At 35.9% G+C, this 17903-nt stretch overlaps 1 protein-coding gene across 50 annotated transcripts in view; it reads left to right on the top strand.

Moving 5' to 3' along the window:
- ank3b (ankyrin 3b) overlaps window positions 1-17903 on the top strand; it is a 211155-nt gene that overhangs the window by 112848 nt on the left and 80404 nt on the right. For 35 of the 50 annotated variants that reach the window (XM_073918153.1, XM_073918150.1, XM_073918148.1 and 32 more), the window contains 4 exons: window positions 6060-6158; window positions 8474-8572; window positions 16413-16610; window positions 16908-17006. In XM_073918153.1, coding sequence (XP_073774254.1) covers window positions 6060-6158; window positions 8474-8572; window positions 16413-16610; window positions 16908-17006 — 495 coding nt within the window. The remainder of the gene's footprint in view (window positions 1-6059; window positions 6159-8473; window positions 8573-16412; window positions 16611-16907; window positions 17007-17903) is intronic. The other 15 variants (XM_073918156.1, XM_073918155.1, XM_073918182.1 and 12 more) reach the window with 1 other exon arrangement.

Raw genomic sequence — 17903 nt, 5'->3', positions numbered from 1 at the left:
TTAAAATAATATAAAATAACTACACGAAACATGCAGAAAAAAGCAAAACCAATTAAAATAATGAATGACAAAATCACTAAACAAATCTCTAAATTGATGTAGTTCATTTACAATATTATTTATAAAGTACGATAATATATATATACAGTTGAAGCCAAAAGTGTTCATACTCTATATAAAAAGGCACATAACCATTTTAAAAAAAAGTCAGATGTTAATGTGACTAATCTTTATTCTCTTTTAGGTAAATTAGGATTATCAAATTTGTTTCTGTTATGCTTAATAGCAGAACAATGAGAGATATTTTTTGAGAAATTGTTTTAACTTTTCTTGAAAGTCAAGTTTACATACAATGAGATTATTGTGCCTCTGAAAAAGCTCAGATGATGATGTCAAGGTTTTGGAAGTTTCTGATTGGCTAATTGACAGCATTTGAGTTAACTGTAGGCTGTTCTGTAGAATAGTATTTAAGGAAAACCTCAAACACACTGCTTCCTTTTGTGACAACATGGGAAAATCAACAAGCCAGAATCAACAACAAAGCCAGATTACAGTTAGCTAAATTACTCTGGGAAAACAATCATTTTTGGAGACATGTCCTGCGGTCTGATGAAACTAAGATTGAACTGTTTGGCCATAATGACCAGTGTTACATTTTTAGGACAAAGGGGAAAGCTTACAAGCCTAGGGACACCATCCCAACTGTGAAGTATGGATGCAGCAGCATACCCAAAACATTTGACCAAAGTTCTACAGTTTAAAAGCAAAGCTAAAAAAAAAAAAAAACAAGGAAATGTCTGTAAACTTTTAATTCTCAAAATAAATTCTCTCATTGTTTTGGCATTTAGCAAATGTAAATCATTTAGGTAATCCTAACGGACCTAAAATAGTTAACGTTTAGTATGATTTACCATCAGACATTAAAAAAAAATGGTTGTTCCTTTTTTTAGAGTGTATGTAAACTTCTGATTTCAACTGTGTGTGTGTGTGTGTGTGTGTGTGTGTGTGTGTGTGTGTGTGTGTGTGTGTGTGTGTGTGTGTGTGTGTGTGTGTGTGTGTTACTTTAGAAAGATATAATACGTTTTCTTTTTAATTTAAAATAAATCTACTTTTTGACAGTAACAGTTGGTCAGAATAAGAAATGCTGTTGTGATTGAAAACTCATGGTTATTTTATAAAAGATTGCTTTTTTAATTGGTATTGTTTTGTTTAAAAATGAATATAAAAGTAAATGAAAACATGGAACCTTTTTGTGTTTGATGCTCTAAAATAACCATTTACAGTAGTTAATATTGTCATATTAGTTCAATTAGTTTTAGTAGAAATTTCTACTAAAACTACTTAACAATTCTGTAATAGACAAATTGTTGTCTGTAATAAATGCTGTTTTTTCATATTGAGTGATGTGGTCTTCCAAAAGCAGTGTAGATATTTTAAACATCCCTTCATTTTGCCTTTGACTTATGCCTAGTTCAGACTGCATGATTTTAGCCCCGATTTTGGCTCGCCGACAGGTTTTAAGAAATCGTCGACAAATACCTGAAATCATGTGAGTGACAATCACACAGTATGAACTATCAAAGACGCGATCTGAGAGAATCGCCGATGAGTCGCCGATGCCTGTGAGATATTTGGCGTGCTAAATATCTGGAGCTGTCGGCGATTCAAATCATGCAGTGTGAATTGAGTTTTGACTAAAAATAATATCAATCATCGCCTACAGCCAATGAGAGAGCAGCTTTCACTTGTTTGTGCGTGTGTGTATACTTGCTGCAGGTCAGCGGGAGGCTGGGGGAGATGTTAAAAGCGCTCTTATTCGGTTTATTTGGAGCCACGAAATGGAGAAAAAACTAGTGTCTGTTTGACGTTTCATACAGAAAGAAATTTGTTTATTATCAACGTTGAGGAGAAATGGCTAATTCCCTTTAAACCCAGGTGAGCAAACATGTACATGTTCTACCCCATTAAAGGCTTCTTTCTCATTATGTAGTTAATAACAAAAGATATACAACGTGTTTTTGGCTGTGAGACGTAGTTTGGACGAAGTTGTCGGCGATTCTTCCTATAGTAAAGTCATGCAATGTGAAAGTCCCTGTCGCCGATCCATCTTGCAGTGTAAACAAAGCAGCGACGAAATGCTAGCCCAGATAGTCATGCAGTGTGAAAACATCTGTGACACAACTCCTTTGAAAATCATGCAGTCTGAACTCGGCATTAGTCGTATATAGATATATTGTCGTGTTTATGCATGTGTGTTTGTGCCTTTTTGTGTGCAGTGCAGTTTTGTGTGTGTGTGTGTCTGTGTGTGTCTTTGCATGTTTCTTTGTGTCATTGTGTGTATATGTCTATGTTTATATATTGATGTGTTTATGTGTGTGCTTGTGCATATACGGCTTTGTGTTTTTGTGTAAATGTTTGTGTGTTTGTGTATCTTTGTGAGTGTTTGTGTATGTCTTTGTGTCATTGTGTGTCTGTGTGTGTGTGTGTGTGTGTGTGTGTATATGTGTGTGTGTGTGTGTGTGTGTGTGTGTGTGTGTGTGTGTGTGTGTGTGTGTGTATATATATGTTGTTGTGTATGTGTGTTTGTGCCTTTGTGTCTTTGTGTATGCGGCTTTCTGTTTGTGTGTGTTATTGTTTGTGTTTTGTTTATCTTTGTGTGTGTGTGTCTTTGCGTGTGTCTGTGTGTTTTGTGTGTATATTCATATATTGATGTGTTTGTGAGTGTCTTTGTGTGTGTTTGTGTCTTTGAGTGTGTTTGTTTCTTTTTGTATACGGCTTTGTGTTTGTTTATGTTAATGTTTGTGCTTGTGTATCTTTGTGTGTGTGCTTTTGTGTTTGTGAGTGCTTAAGTCTGTTTGTGTGTTTGTGTCCTTGTGTATGCGGCTTTGTGTTTTTGTTTGTCTGTGTATCTTTGTGCTTGTGTTTTGTGTGTGTGTGCGTGCGTGCGTGTGTGTTTGTGTTTTTGTGACATGTCAGGACACAAATCTTTATAATGACATGGGTATGACACAGGTATTACAAAAAGGAGGTGAAATATAAAGACATTGGTGACGTCCTCATTTCTCAACAAGCTTATAACCTCCTAGGGCCTGAGAGTTCACATACGTGGACAGCACATTTTTAGCTCTTAAGTGGCTATTTAAAATACTTTGAATGTTTTATATTTTGTTACAGAAATACAGGGCCCTATCATACACCCGGCGCAATGTGGCGCAAGGCGCGGCGCAATAGTCTTTTGCTACTTTAAGCTTGGCGCAAGGGTCATTTTGAGGTGTTGCAACCTATCATTGGGAAACATCCATACACACTCATTCACACACATACACTACAGACAATTTAGTTTATTCAATTCACTCAAACCAGTGACCTTCTTGCTAACCGCTGAGCTACCGTGTCGCCCAACTATACTTCAGATGTTTTTAATTTATTGATTTGCCTAATTTGATGTATTTAAAGATCCATGAAATGTTTAGAAATGCGAATTTTTATTTGATGTTTGACGCAATCTCAACCCCAACACGAAGAGAGGGCAGGACATGGTGTAGCCCCTCCCCTTTTTAAAAAGCAGCCAATAGCGTTTTGTTTTTATCTCCGCTCTGCCAGTGAGAGTGGTTGAGCTCAAACGCATCAAATGAAAAGCAAATGAGAAGCGTCTTGAAGGGGGCGGGGCATGTCAGATAAAGAGCATTTGATTGGTCATGATTTAACGAGAAACTGAATTATAAGGTCATATGAAGAAAACCGTTGATCCATTTTGGTGGAAGTGACAAACTACAAGCTTTACATGTTTATATTAGTTTTATATCTTCAACACAAAATTTGTCACTGTTTTAAAGCACACTAGATTATAGATATCCTAAAAACTAACAATACTAATACTAACATCCAAAAAAAAGTATAATTTCATCGCACCTTTAAGATATATCTGAATTCCTACCAAAAACTTGAATCTGTACCGTGACCAAATAGATTATTAGCAGCTATTTTTCTAGCTGTAGGAGTGTAAGATTCCCCCGGTGTCCTGCTGTGTGATTGTGATAGACATAAAATGACTGGACAAACATCAGTGTGCGGCTGCCAAGTGTTACAGCGTGAGAATCTGCTGAGGAAGGACAATGAATGCATGGTGTTTTCCACGACTCCATTCACCAGAGAGCAGAGTTTCCCTATGATAACACAGCCGCCACTGGATATGTTTGTTCTCTGTCTGTAATAATTGTTCAGGCTAGTAAGGGATTTGGTATGCTGGCCTTCATGAGTTCAAATGGAAACTGCAATCCCAAAAAAAACTAAATGTCCACTTTTCCCGGTTTTATGAATGCTGCATAAAAACATTCAGGTTTAAGAATAAAATAAAGGAAGGAGAAAAGTTTACAGTAATTTTAGTCAAACAAAGTCATATTCCATATCAATATGAGAATAATTAATTATATTTTGAATTAGTTTTATCATATAAAACAAAATCTTATAGAAAATGCTTATACACAAAAGGCTTCATTATATTATAATATGCTATCTATAATATATAATTAAAGTGTAATAATATAATAATTATATATATGTTTTATTTATTTATGTTTGATCATGTTCAGTATTTTTCATTACATTACAGTTTTTGAATTTGGAGGGAAAATAATCTTTAAAAGTATTTATATATAAATAATTATTTGGTCACACTTTATTTTGATGGTCCGTTTGTTGAATTTAAGTTACATTGCATCTACATGCCAACTACTTCTCATTAGATTTGAGGTAGACTGTTAAGTTGTGGTTGGGGTTAGTGTAAGTTGAAATAGTTGGGGTATTTAGGCACAGACACCAGGTTGAGCACCCCCTGTTGATCTCACTAACACCACTTCCAACAGCAAACTAGTTTTCCCATGTGGTCTCCTATCCAGGTACTGATCAGGCTCAGCCCTGCTTAGCATCAGTGAGTAACCTGTCTTGGGCTGAAAGGTGATATGGCTGTGGCCATGTAGTAGTAGTAGTAGTAGTAGTAGTAGTAGTAGTAGTAGTAGTAGTAGTAGTAGTAGTAGTAGTAGTAGTAGTAGTAGTAGTAGTAGTAGTAGTAGTAGTAGTAGTAGTAGTAGTAGTAGTAATAATAGTAGTAGTAGTAGTAGTAGTAGTACTTTAAATACTATAATAAAGAAGCAAAAATATATTAAAATACATGTTTGTTAAAAAGTATTCCCAAATTATTTCTATTAGCAAACAAATTTATTCATTTATTTATTTTTTTTACTTTATTACTGTGTTTAAAAAGTATAATAAAAGCCTCAACAGTCACCAGATCTCAATTCAATAGAGCACCTTTGGGATGTGGTGGAATTGTAGATTCGCATCATAGATGTGCAGCTGAAAAATCTGCAGCAACATCATGATGCTATCATGTCAAAATGGACTAAAATATCTGAGAAATATTTCCAGTACCTTGTTGAATCTATGCCACGAAGGATTAAGGCAGTTCTGAAGGCACAAGGGGGTCCAACCCGGTACTAGTAAGCTGTACCTAATAAAGTGGCCGGCGATTGTATATCTTTTTTTTTTTTTTTTGAGAGGAAATAGCTGCGAAATAATAGTAAAATGGTATAAAAATTCTCCCAAAAATAAGCTTGGCCTTTAGTTAAAACATTTTCATGCACTGTATGTACATACCGATATATTTCTCTGTTGATGTGTCTTTTTAAATACTCGTGCATTAATTCTTTGGAGCTTGTCTATTCATTTGATTGTACATCATTGTCTGAGCGCTCTCATGTTTGAACAGTTATTCTTGTGTAAAACAGGATCAGTTTCAGCAATGCTTTCATCATTAGCCGGACGGAAGGGCTAGTACTGTACAGTATGTATTTTAGTGTTACTTAACAGAAGGAAACTTGTGCAACTATTGTAAACCCCACCCCAAACGAATAGTTTCCAAAACATACAGAAATGTTGTCTTGTTTCGTGGGTATGTTTATTAATTAATGAACTCTTTTAATGTGTATGTTTTAATACAATGTGCATGGTTTTTTATTGTTTGTTTGTTTTTCCTAAGTGCGCACTGCTTGTCTTTGCAGAAGGGATTCACTCCACTGCATGTTGCAGCCAAATACGGGAAGATGGAAGTTGCTAACTTACTGCTACAGAAGCGAGCACCGCCTGACGCAGCTGGAAAGGTACTATAAAAATCTCCATTTGCACTAATGATTGTAGGTTTATGACCTTTAAAGTGCCTTTATTATGCTATTACAGCATCACCTCATTTCTCAGGCCCCATTTACACTAATACGTTTTAGTTTTAAAACAATGTTTTAGAATGAAAACGATCCACATGCACTCAGGCATTTCTGAACAGCTCCCCGTCCACACTGTACAGCGGAAAATGCACATCACGTGACCACACACACACACACTCTGGCATGTGCTGCAGCGTATGTGCGCGTCTGAGCTCCAGCCAGTCAGCCTTTGAGCATAGAACCCCAGGTGAGAGCTGTGCATGTTGGACAGTTCCTCAAGGATCTACCGCTGGATCTAATCTCACTATAGTTGTTAAACGGGATATTTAATTCATCTTGTTGTCTATATCTAACCACATATTTCCCGATTTTGGTCTTTTGAATCTATTACTTGTTCTCAAGTAAATCGTTTTGGCTGAACGCAAATATTTATTTATTAATTTTTGTAACCACATAATACATGTAATTTATGCATTAGTTATAAATATGCAGCTACACGATGCCTTAACATTTTTAGGGCTCTATTTTGACGGTCCATGCGCAGAGCGCAAAACGCAGGGCGCAAACTCTTTCAGGGTGTGTCAGAACGCATTTTTGCTAATTTACAGACAGGAAAATCCGCTTTGCGCCAAGGTGCATGGGCTAAAAGGGTTGAGTTAATTTTCTTAATGAGTTATAGGTGTGTTTCGAGAATAAACCAATTAGAGTCTCACCTCCCATTACCTTTAAGAGCCAGCTGCGTCGCGCCAAGAGCGCATTCGCTATTTACAGGTGGCAAAGTAAGTCTAAGTGGAAAAAATGAGCATTTCACAAGCAAACAGTTAACAGTTAACAGTTTTTTAACAGAAAACTGTTAAACAGAGCATCTACTGCGTGAGAATGAGAGATAATGGAACTACTTTCACAGTCGCTCTTGGATAGGGAAACCTTTACGCACAGACATCAATTAGTCTATAAATAATTAATTTCGTTTGTTAAGCTCAAAGATTTGTTTCAAAACTATTTCTAAATTCAGTTCTAATTTCTAGCAAACGAATAAATGAACAATAATAACAAAGTGTGCTCAAAATACTGAGTTATTTCCAAATACACCTGCCATGCCCCATATGGTCTAAAACCTGACATATGGGCAAATCTAAGCTTGTTTTTAATAAAACAAATATAAATATGGATATAATAAATAATATTGCTAATAATAATAACATTATACAAAAGCAAATTGTTATGAATGAACTGAAAAAGCCTCCCGAGATGAAGAAGGCATAAAAGCAGTGATTTTTCATATTTATGTAGGCTAGAAAATAATATGTTTTGTAATATTTTAATCCTTTATATTTATAACCTATATCTATTCTTTTCATATCCTATATATATCCTTAATATTTAAATTTTTTCATATGTAAAGATATTTGCCTATTGCTCTCTTGTGTGTATTAAGCAGTGTGTAAGCGAGGCGCAACTCTGCGGCGGAGTTTAGACCGTGTTAGTTTTGGTCTAATGAAAAATCTATTATAGTTTCTTAAAATAGCGACGCACCAGCGGTCCACCTCAGAACGCCTTCCTTTTTAGACCAAAACGCCTATGGGTGCACAAATGAGCGCTAATGCAACTGCTATTTAAACAGCGTAGCGCAACGCCTCAAAACAACTCTTGGGCCAAGCTGAAACTACCAAAAGACTACTGCGCCACGCCTTGCGCCACACTGCGCCGGGTGTATGATAGGGCCCTTAGTGTCTGTTAAGTTGCTAATATCAGAATGAAAATTCACCTTGTATCATGTTTTCTAAAAACAGGCCTTAAAATTACATTCTGGGACAGCCCCTTAATATTGAGGTAAAAGCCTCAATCAGATAGGCGAATGTCTGCAGCCCTGCCTCCGTTTTCAGATGTCTCCGTTTCCCCCGTCCATACTAACACGGAGCAGCAACGTTTTAAAATAAAAACGGCCTCTTCAGCGTCAGAAGTTCATTCATTCATTTTCTTGTCGGCTTAGTCCCTTTATTAATCTGGGGTCACCACAGCGGAATGAACCACCAACTTATCCAGCAAGTTTTTACGCAGCGGATGCCCTTCCAGCCGCAACCCATCTCTGGAAAAAGCGTCAGAAGTTTCATTCACAAATGTGTTGTGTCTAATTTTATTCTCTTTATCGAATCACTGATTGATTTATGAGAGCACCTGTTACACACACGCCCCCCTGTTTGAGCACTTGTCCAATAATAGCTGTATGTTTATGTGTGTGTGTGTGCTTTTAGAGTGGACTAACACCACTGCATGTTGCTGCACACTATGATAACCAGAAAGTGGCTCTTCTTCTGTTGGACCAAGGAGCGTCTCCACATGCAGCAGCAAAGGTATCACAAAACGACCACACGCAAACTCAACCACATACAGTTAAAGTCAAAATTATTCACCCTTCTGTGATTTTTTTTTCTTTTTTTATATATTTCCTAAATGATGTTTAACAGAAAATTTTCACAGTATTTCTGACTATATTTTTTCTTCTAGGGAAAGTCTGATTTGTTTTATTTTGACTAGAATAAAAGCTTGCCTAATTTACCTAGTTAAGTCTTTAAATTGTACATTAAGCTGAATTCTAGTGTCTTGAAAAAATATATAGTAAAATATTATCTACTGTCATTGTGCCAAAGATAAAATAGATCAGTTATAAGGAGTTAGTTAATAAAACTTAGGGGAAATTGGGGGAAAATATACAGGGGAGGGGGGTAATAATTCAGGAGGGCTTGTCATTCTGACTTCAACTGGATATACAGAAATGAAGAAACAAGGCCAAGGCTGCATACAAAACCACCTCCACCCCACATTCTTGATCATTCTCGTCATATTACTTCTAGTCCACCCACTGAAGCCACAAAGGACAGTAAAATTGAACAATTTTATCACTTTGAAAAAAAGGAAGTTCTCCAAAACTGATGCGCTTCAGTTGTTGATGTTGTTTTGAAACACTTAAAGGTACAGTTCACCCATAAATAAAAAGTTATTTATTCATAAACAAGACAAGGCAAGTTTATTTAAATGGCACATTTCATACACAATGGTAATTAAAAGTGCTTTACATAAATAGGAATAAAAAAACAAGTATGAACAAAGAATAAAAATGATTAAAAACAGATCAAATGTCGGTGCCAATAGCCTAGTGGTTAAGTGCGCCGACATATGGCACCATGGTGCTCACAGCTACCCAAGTTTGATTCCCAGCTCGAGGTCCTGTGCCGATCCTTCCCCTCTCTTTGCTCCCAATTGCTTTCCTGTCTTTCCTCCACTGTCCTATCTAATAACGGTGAAAAACCTTTATAATTGTAAAAAAACTGATCAAACGTAATAAAACAAGTTTTAAAAGGATGAAAATGAAAAGAAAGACACAATTGCGATCTGTGGGACGTAGCACAGTGCTCATTCAGGCACTGCTAAACAGATGTGGTTTAAGTCTTGATTTGAATGTGCATAATGTTGGAGCTCATCTGATCATTTCTGGAAGCTGGAAGGAGGAGGGGGGGGTAATAGCTGAAGGCCGATTCACCCTGCTTTGACTGAACTCTTGGAAATTCTAATTTACTTGATCCTAAACATCTAAGGGATCCATTAGTTTTGTATTCAGTCATCATGTCTGTAATGTATTGAGGTCCTAGGCCATTTAGTGATTTTTAGACAAGTAATAATACTTTAAAATCTATTCTGATAGAATACCCAACCCAATTCACACCAAAACATTTTTAAAATTGTTTTAATTGTTTAAACTGAGCTGAAACAGCACAAATCATGTAATATTTTGGGACAGTGTATTTGTTTTATGTTCAATCCACTTACAATTTGTTAAGTATAAATCAATCAATAACTAATCACACTCCACTAAGGAAAAGTGCAGCTTGACTTTTCTTTGAAATATCTTCTCCGATAAAAAAGAAAGCCACAAATAAACTTTCATTCTTGGTTGAATTATAGCTTTAAATATTAGTGTTTTTTACTATAGGCGTGTCTAATTTATGTTTTAGAGCGAATTGTTTACCACAGACAGTATTTTTCTCTTACCAAAAAACAACAACAAAAAAACAATTAATCAGTTTTTTTATTAGTTCTATATTAATTTATAGACAACCCAATTCACACCAACATTTTTTTAATTATTTAAAATGAGCTGAAACAACACAAATCTTGTAATATTTTGGAACAATTTATATGTTTTATGTTCAATCCACTTAAATTAATAAATAAATAAAAATAAATACACACTAGTAAGGGAAAGTGCAGCTTGACCACTTTTCAAAACATCTTCCCCTGTAAAAAAGAAAGCCACAAATAAAGTGATATTCTTGGGTGAATTATAGCTTTGATAATTAGCATTTTCACTCACTCAAAGACAGCCTCTGGGACTTGTCATGATTTCTCTCTGATCTGCCAGTCAGTTCTGAGACCTGTGCAGGAAATGATTGCGACTCCAAACAAGATTAAACGCTTTCATCAAGCTTCAGCTAGTGGCAAATTGTGACCTCAGCCTGGAATCATCTGACAAAAAAAGCAGTTTCTGTTATGAAACTTAGAAAGCCGCCTCGCTGTCTACTGCCTACAGAAGCAGTTACCCAGATAACAGTGAATGTTCTCATAACTTTAAATTCAAATCGTCACAGGAAAAAAAGTGGACCATTTTGTGTTAATACTTGTTTAAAAATAGATAATAATTTTATAAAATAGCAAATAATGTTATAAAATCATAATAATAACACTGTGATAAGCATATTTAGAATGACATATACAATTGAAGTCAAAATTATTTGCCCTCCTCTAAATTTATTTAGATTTTTCAAATATTTTGCAAATTATATTTAATGGAGCGATTAAATTTTTCATAGTATTTCCTATAATATTTTTTCTTCTAGAGAAAGTTTTAGTTGTTTTATTTTGGCTAGAATAAAAGTAAAAAAAAAAAATTTTAAACCGTTTTAAAGTCAATATTATTAGCCCCCGTTTTCCCCATTGTCTACAGAACAAATATTTTTAACAGTATACAATTACTTGCCTAATTACCCTAACTTACCCAAAGTCCCGTTAAGGCAAGTCATTTTAACAGAGTCTGGCTGCAGACATGATGCAGTTTCAGAGTGATGCAATCGCAGCCGCTCATGCGCATTTGAGCACGTTTATTCTTGTGCATGCGCACTTTGCAGCGGGTCAAAGACGGAAATACGCCATAATACGGTTTACAAACTAAAGATACGACAGATAAAAGAACTACCTATGTATCTATACACATAATTATGTCACGAGGTAGCCTGTAAACTCTTAATTATAAAAAGATTTAGGTCTTATACACTTTTCAACCTGAAAGTGTATCAAAGTGTAAAAGAAAGTGACCGGTTTGCTGATGAAAGCGAGGGCCGTGAGGGAGAGGGGTGAGTGTAGCGGATGAAAGTGAAGACCGGGGGGTTCGCTTACTATTCTGCTGCCTAAAGCAGGTCGCACACCAGAAGCACCGCTCGGCGCCGCGACACGGCGGGCACATGACAGGTTAAAGTATCGCACACCAGACGCGCACATTCGAATGATTTTTAACATGAAACTAATCAGATGGCGCTCTGTGGCGCGGCTGAAAAATTAACTGCTTCCTGAGTTGTGGGTGGGCGCCGGTGTGTGTATCCTGATAGAAACCTATGTTTAGAATTCTAAAATACATGGCGCTGCGTGGCGCGGCGCCGAGCGGCGCTTCTGGTGTGCGACCTGCTTAAGACAGCCGCCTAGGTCGCCTCTATGCACGCACCGTCCCTAAACACAGGTCGGCCACTGCAGAGAAAAAAAAAAAACTGCAACAGCGTTATTTGCGTAGTTTTTTTTTAACGTGTTGAATATTTAAAATTAATCACATGCGTTACCGCGCTAATTTTGACAGCACTACTATATATAAATACACTTTTGTTTTACTTTTCATCTGCACAAAGGCCCATGGTAACCTCCTCCTGTGCTGTTTTATTAACCTGCAAGTTTTTTTGACGTATAATGTAGATCATACAGTACTGTATGCTTCTCAAGCTCTATGATGAGTGTCATTCATGCCTGGTGCACTCAGAAGACAATCGCCTGTGGTATCATGTCATTTTGTTTTTGATTGTCAGCATGATGTAGGCCTATTTATAATAATATTCATACAGTATAGTTATAATGATATTTATACATGATCAAACTAGTGTGCAACTTACTAAGCAAAACTAGTACTAAAGTTATTTTACATTTGGTTTTGTAGTTCGGGCTTAAATACATTTTTGTTGCAGTTTTTAATCGTTTAAGTTCATTTGATTGACTATATATAAGTCAGTGGATACTATTGATGCATTTATTGGGTAAAATTTCTTCTGTCATTCAATGTGTTTTGGTCATTATCAATGCACTGGCACTTATAGTGAGCATGAGCTGCAGCAAAAATAGACCCAGCGCTGAAACTATCGCGGCACTGCTGCTTCAGCAACGCTCATGCCTCGTGCTGACACGCTGCTTCTGTGTGCGGTATGAAAGCTCTAATATGTTAACATGGATGCCGAAAAACACGCTCTGCTCACATGCCGCTCACGTTTGCAGTGTGAAACAGGCTTTATGTGGATATATTACTTATGTCTGTGAAGCAAGCATTCACTGAGATTCCACATTCCAGTGTGTTTCAAATTCCACATTCCTCCCCCTAAGAAACATCAGCCTATATCGATCCCTGATTGGCTCCTGTACTAGTAGACGGGGCTTTATTCGCCAAATTGACCGTTTCACTTTTCTCCATTCAAAACTATATGAGTGACTTGTCTTATGTATTCTCCAGTCTTTGACTTGCCTAATTAACCTAGTTAAGCCTTTAAATGTCACTTTAATCTGAATATAGCATCTTGAAAATTTCTAGTAAAATATTATGTATTGTCATCATGGCAAAGATGAAAGAAATCAGTTATTAGAATTAGAAAATAAAGAATTATTAGAAAGAGTTAAGTTATTATTAAATTAGACATTGGGGAAAAATATAAAGTGGGGCTAATAATTCAGTAGGGATAATAATTTTGACTTCAACTGTAAGTAAAATTCTAAATGTATACCTGACAATTGATTTTTTGTTTGTGTCGTTTGAACTTGGAACAGCTAGTCCACGTGTTTATGCTTTTGAACTATTTGGAGTTGTTTTGTCCACCCTGAAAGGGCTTAGTGTAAACCCTGAACAAACACAGTGACCCAGATACTGCTTTTGTTCCTCATCAACGATCAGCAGCCAAAACCTGGCATGTGGAGAACACTAACTGACTTGCAGTTTGGATGGAAACGCTCTCCATTGACCTCACTGGCTGACACCTCAGCGTTTGTTAGCTGTTAAAGAAACAAAATCTTTCTTTCTTTCTTCAGGCTGCTTTTTTTCCCCTCTACCTTTCAGGAATCATTCCACTGTCAGTCTGTGAGGTTAGCGGCAAAGCTCTGCTGTCAACATGTTTCTGTTTTGGAAATGCCATAAATCTTCCTTTTTTTAAATTGTTTTAGTTTGGTTTTGGTGGTTTGGCAGCATGTGGTTCAATGCTGTGTAGTGCTGGACATGAAAAAAGTCTAATATATACAGTACAGTGCTCTGCATAATTGAATACAGCCCATTTTGAAAATTAATATTTTTTCTCAGTGAATATAGGCAATGTATTTTGGTACATTTTAACAAAAAAGAATTATTAAACAGATATATTTATTAAAATAATATTTTAGTCACCAAACATTTAGAAATTGAAAGTTAATACAATTAATAATTATAATAATAATTAAATTAAAGCTAAATATTGCAAAAAAAATGACAACCTACAAAATTTCAAATACATTTTTTCAATATTTTTGTTTCTCTTGATTTTTCCTCTTTTTAAAACTTGTATTGAATATTTTTCTATAACATATACATTTGGCATGTTCTCCCTGCGTTCGCATGGGTTTCCTCCGGGTGCTCCGGTTTCCTCCACAGTCCAAAGACATGCAGTACAGGTGAATTGGGTAGGCTAAATTGTCCATAGTGTATGAGTGTGTGAATGATTGTTTGTGGGTGTTTCCCAGAGATGGGTTGTGGCTGAAAGGGCATCTGCTGTGGAAAAACGTGCTGGATAAGTTGGCGGTTCATGCCGCTGCGGCAACCCCAGATTAATAAAGGGACTAAGCCGACAAGAAAATGAATGAATGAATGAATGAATATAAATTTGGGTGTACTAGTTTTTGGACCGTCATCGTAAGCTATTTTGTTAGATGAGCTCCAGATTTGGCTTCAGTACTGACTGAGCTAATGTATATGCACAAATATATAACATTGTATAGCTTCTTAAAAATATGAATTTAAAAGATAGATCTGTAAGTGGTGTACACATATATGCTGAGCACTGTACATTTACAGTTGAAGTCAGAATTATTAGCCCCCGTTTGATTTTCTCTTTTTCTTTTTAAATATTTCCCAAATTATGTTTAACAGAGCAAGGAAATTTTCACAGTGTGTTTGATAATATTTTTTCTTCTGGAGAAAGTCTTATTTGTTTCATTTCGACTATATTAAAAGCAGTTTTTTAATAAAAGTGGCACCATTTTAAGGACAATATTATTAGCCCCTATTTTTTTTTCAATAGTCTACAGAACAAATGTGCTGAATAAATCTCTCTGTTAAACAGCAATTGAAGGAAAAAAAAAATTAACAAGAGGACTAATTCAGGGGGCTAATAATTCTGACTTTAGCTATATATACACAGTACATTTCTAAAAAAAAATAGTTATAAGAAATGAATAGAAATAACTATATAATTACAAAGTTATTCAATCATAAATTAATTAATTAATTTATTTATTTATTTTTCTGAATTCTAGATAAACAAAATAATATGAAATTACTTTTTAGGGCCCTATATATTCTAATAATTATAATAATGCCAAATGTTAGGGTTACATTTTAAATGACAAGTTTAAATTAATGATATATTTAACAGTTTAAAGTAGAATTCTGCAGTTGAGGTATTTCTATTTTATTTAACATCCCGAAAATTGTTGTTTATCTACAATGTATATTTGCTCAGTGATATCAAATCATATTTTAGATTATGTTAATACTAATTATTTATATCATTTTAGGATGCTATTATTTTAAGAATTAAAAATGTTGTCCAAACATTTTTGATTGAACCCATATGCATACATTTTAATGGTGTAAATTAATAAATGTGAGTTGGTTCAGTAATGCAAAATAATAATATTATATTTGACTTATATGAATCAATCTATTTATATGCTGCCTCTATTTTTCAGTGCATTTACTCTGAAATAGCTTTAAATGACGATGTAAAATATACCATATACTGTACATTATATACCATATGAGATATTAAAAAAAAAGAAAACATTTTTTTTTTTATAAAAAATGGTAAAGAACTAAGAAAATAACTATTATTTTGACTATTTTGACTGGATTATATTGACCTACTCCCTGTTGTATTGTAAAGCACAATAATTAAATTACAGTCAAACTATCCAGTATAATATATAGTATACAATTACAAATACATACATTCATTCATTCATTTTTCTTCGGCTTAACCTCTGCAGTCGCCAACTTATCCAGCATATGTTTTACTCAGCAAACAGACAACAAGTACAGTAAATAGCAGGGTCAGAATGTGGTAAAGTCTGAAAACGTGGTAAAAATCTGTGGGTTTAGGGAAGGCAGTGATCGAGTCAATCTGTGCTTTTGAAAACACTATTGATTGGGTGTAAGAAAGGGGGTGATTGGGTCAATCGGTGCTTTTGAAAACACTATCGGTTGGGTTTAGGCAAGGGTGTGGGTGGGGTTATCGGTCATTTGACATTGGCCTCTGGATATACGCAAGAACAGCAGCCGCAAATGGCACCCGCAAACAAAATTTGAGATCTCAAAAAGCGTACACAGCGGCCTCTGGTGGATTCGTGAAATCACAAATTGAAAAAAAATTTAGCTCTGGGGACATATTTCGCAATCTCCAGAAATGTATAAGGGGTACGTATCAATAATGAGACTGGGTTGAACTGCATTAATCAGTGTTAAATTATTTCATTTTGCCTAATTCATTTCATATTGTTCGCATGGTTTAAAAAATCATAGGATATTCCAAAGGAAACCGCTATCCAATATATTCTTTTTTGGTGATTTCCATCCCTTGTTTTCCTCTTTAGAATGGCTATACTCCACTGCACATCGCTGCCAAGAAGAACCAGATGGAGATCGCCACCACGCTGCTAGAGTACGGAGCCGATACCAACGCCGCCACACGGCAGGGCATCAGTCCTCTGCATCTGGCAGCACAGGAGGGCAATGTGGACATGGTGACACTGCTGCTCGCCCGCGAAGCTGCCGTCAGTCTGGGAAACAAGGTGAAACAGGAGCTCACTTACTGTATTTAGAATATATCTACATGTAAAGAATATGTTTGTATGTGATATTGCTGTTTTAAAGTCTTGCAGAACTGGAGAAATGGCAAAGTTATGCGCCCTCTTATTTAATTCAAATATTTTGCGTGTGATTTTTAAGGGTTGTCAAATTAAGACTATTATTATCTTGTTCAGTGGAGAGTTGTGACCATTTACTGATGAATGAATGACTGATGTTTGCGTGATGTGTCACATCTGTGCAGTTCTATCACTAATTACTTTAATGACTGTCTGTATCAGAGTGGACTGACCCCTATTCACCTGGCGGCTCAAGAGGACAGGGTCAATGTATCTGAAGTGCTGGTTAATCATGGAGCCACTGTGGACCCCGAGACTAAGGTACTGAACACACAAACACATACACACACTTGTCTTATTGGTGACTTCTCTTTGACCGAAATGATTTTTATACTGCAAACTGTATAATTTAGCTTGCACACATGCACAACCACACACACATACACACTAGAGGTGTGAACCTACACTGGTCTCATGGTTCGGTTTGGTTCGGTTACGATTATCATGCTATCCATTCTGTTCAATTCGATGTCTCAGAGCATCACGGTGCATTGACGATGCTTTCCATAAATGATTAGATTTTTTCTTCACAACACAAGAATATTTTTTTATTAAAAACTATAAATATATTAGCATTTATATACTATTTGTAATACAATTTTGTCCTTTAATACAAGCAGTAAGATGAGCTGTAATATGAATTATACCTTTAATTTGATCTGATCAAAGAAAACACTCTTTTTGAATGTATCAAACAAAACTCCAACACATGCACAGAACAATATGGACATGTAAAGCAAATAAACTAATGTACATATTATCCCGCTTGCTTTTTGAGCACTGTCAAACGAGATCTTATGCTGTGTTCACACCAGACGCGGAATGCACGGATAAATCGTGCTATTCGCACATAAATAGCCGCGTGAACATTTGAGTTTACTCGCTTCATTCGCGCGTCAAACCCCTCTTCATTCACGTGTCAAATTCACTTCAGAACAGACGCGGATTCGCGTTATGGACAGAGCTTCTGTCTGCCCGGTGACTCTAGCTTCATTGCTAAGTGGCTAACATGGATTTTATGAAGAAAATACAGTGTTTATGTACTTTATGAAGGCTGAAAAACAGCGTCAATACGTTCAGGGCCGTGTCTGAGTTCACTAGATCCTCTCAGAGGTGCATCCAGCTCTGTGAGCTCGTAAACTCCTCCAGAAACTCCAA

This window comes from Danio rerio, chromosome 12 (assembly GCF_049306965.1).
Source record: "Danio rerio strain Tuebingen ecotype United States chromosome 12, GRCz12tu, whole genome shotgun sequence".
NCBI lineage: Eukaryota > Metazoa > Chordata > Actinopteri > Cypriniformes > Danionidae > Danio > Danio rerio.
The sequence above is the reverse complement of the archived record's forward strand: the minus strand, read 5'-3'. Positions and strand labels throughout refer to the sequence as shown.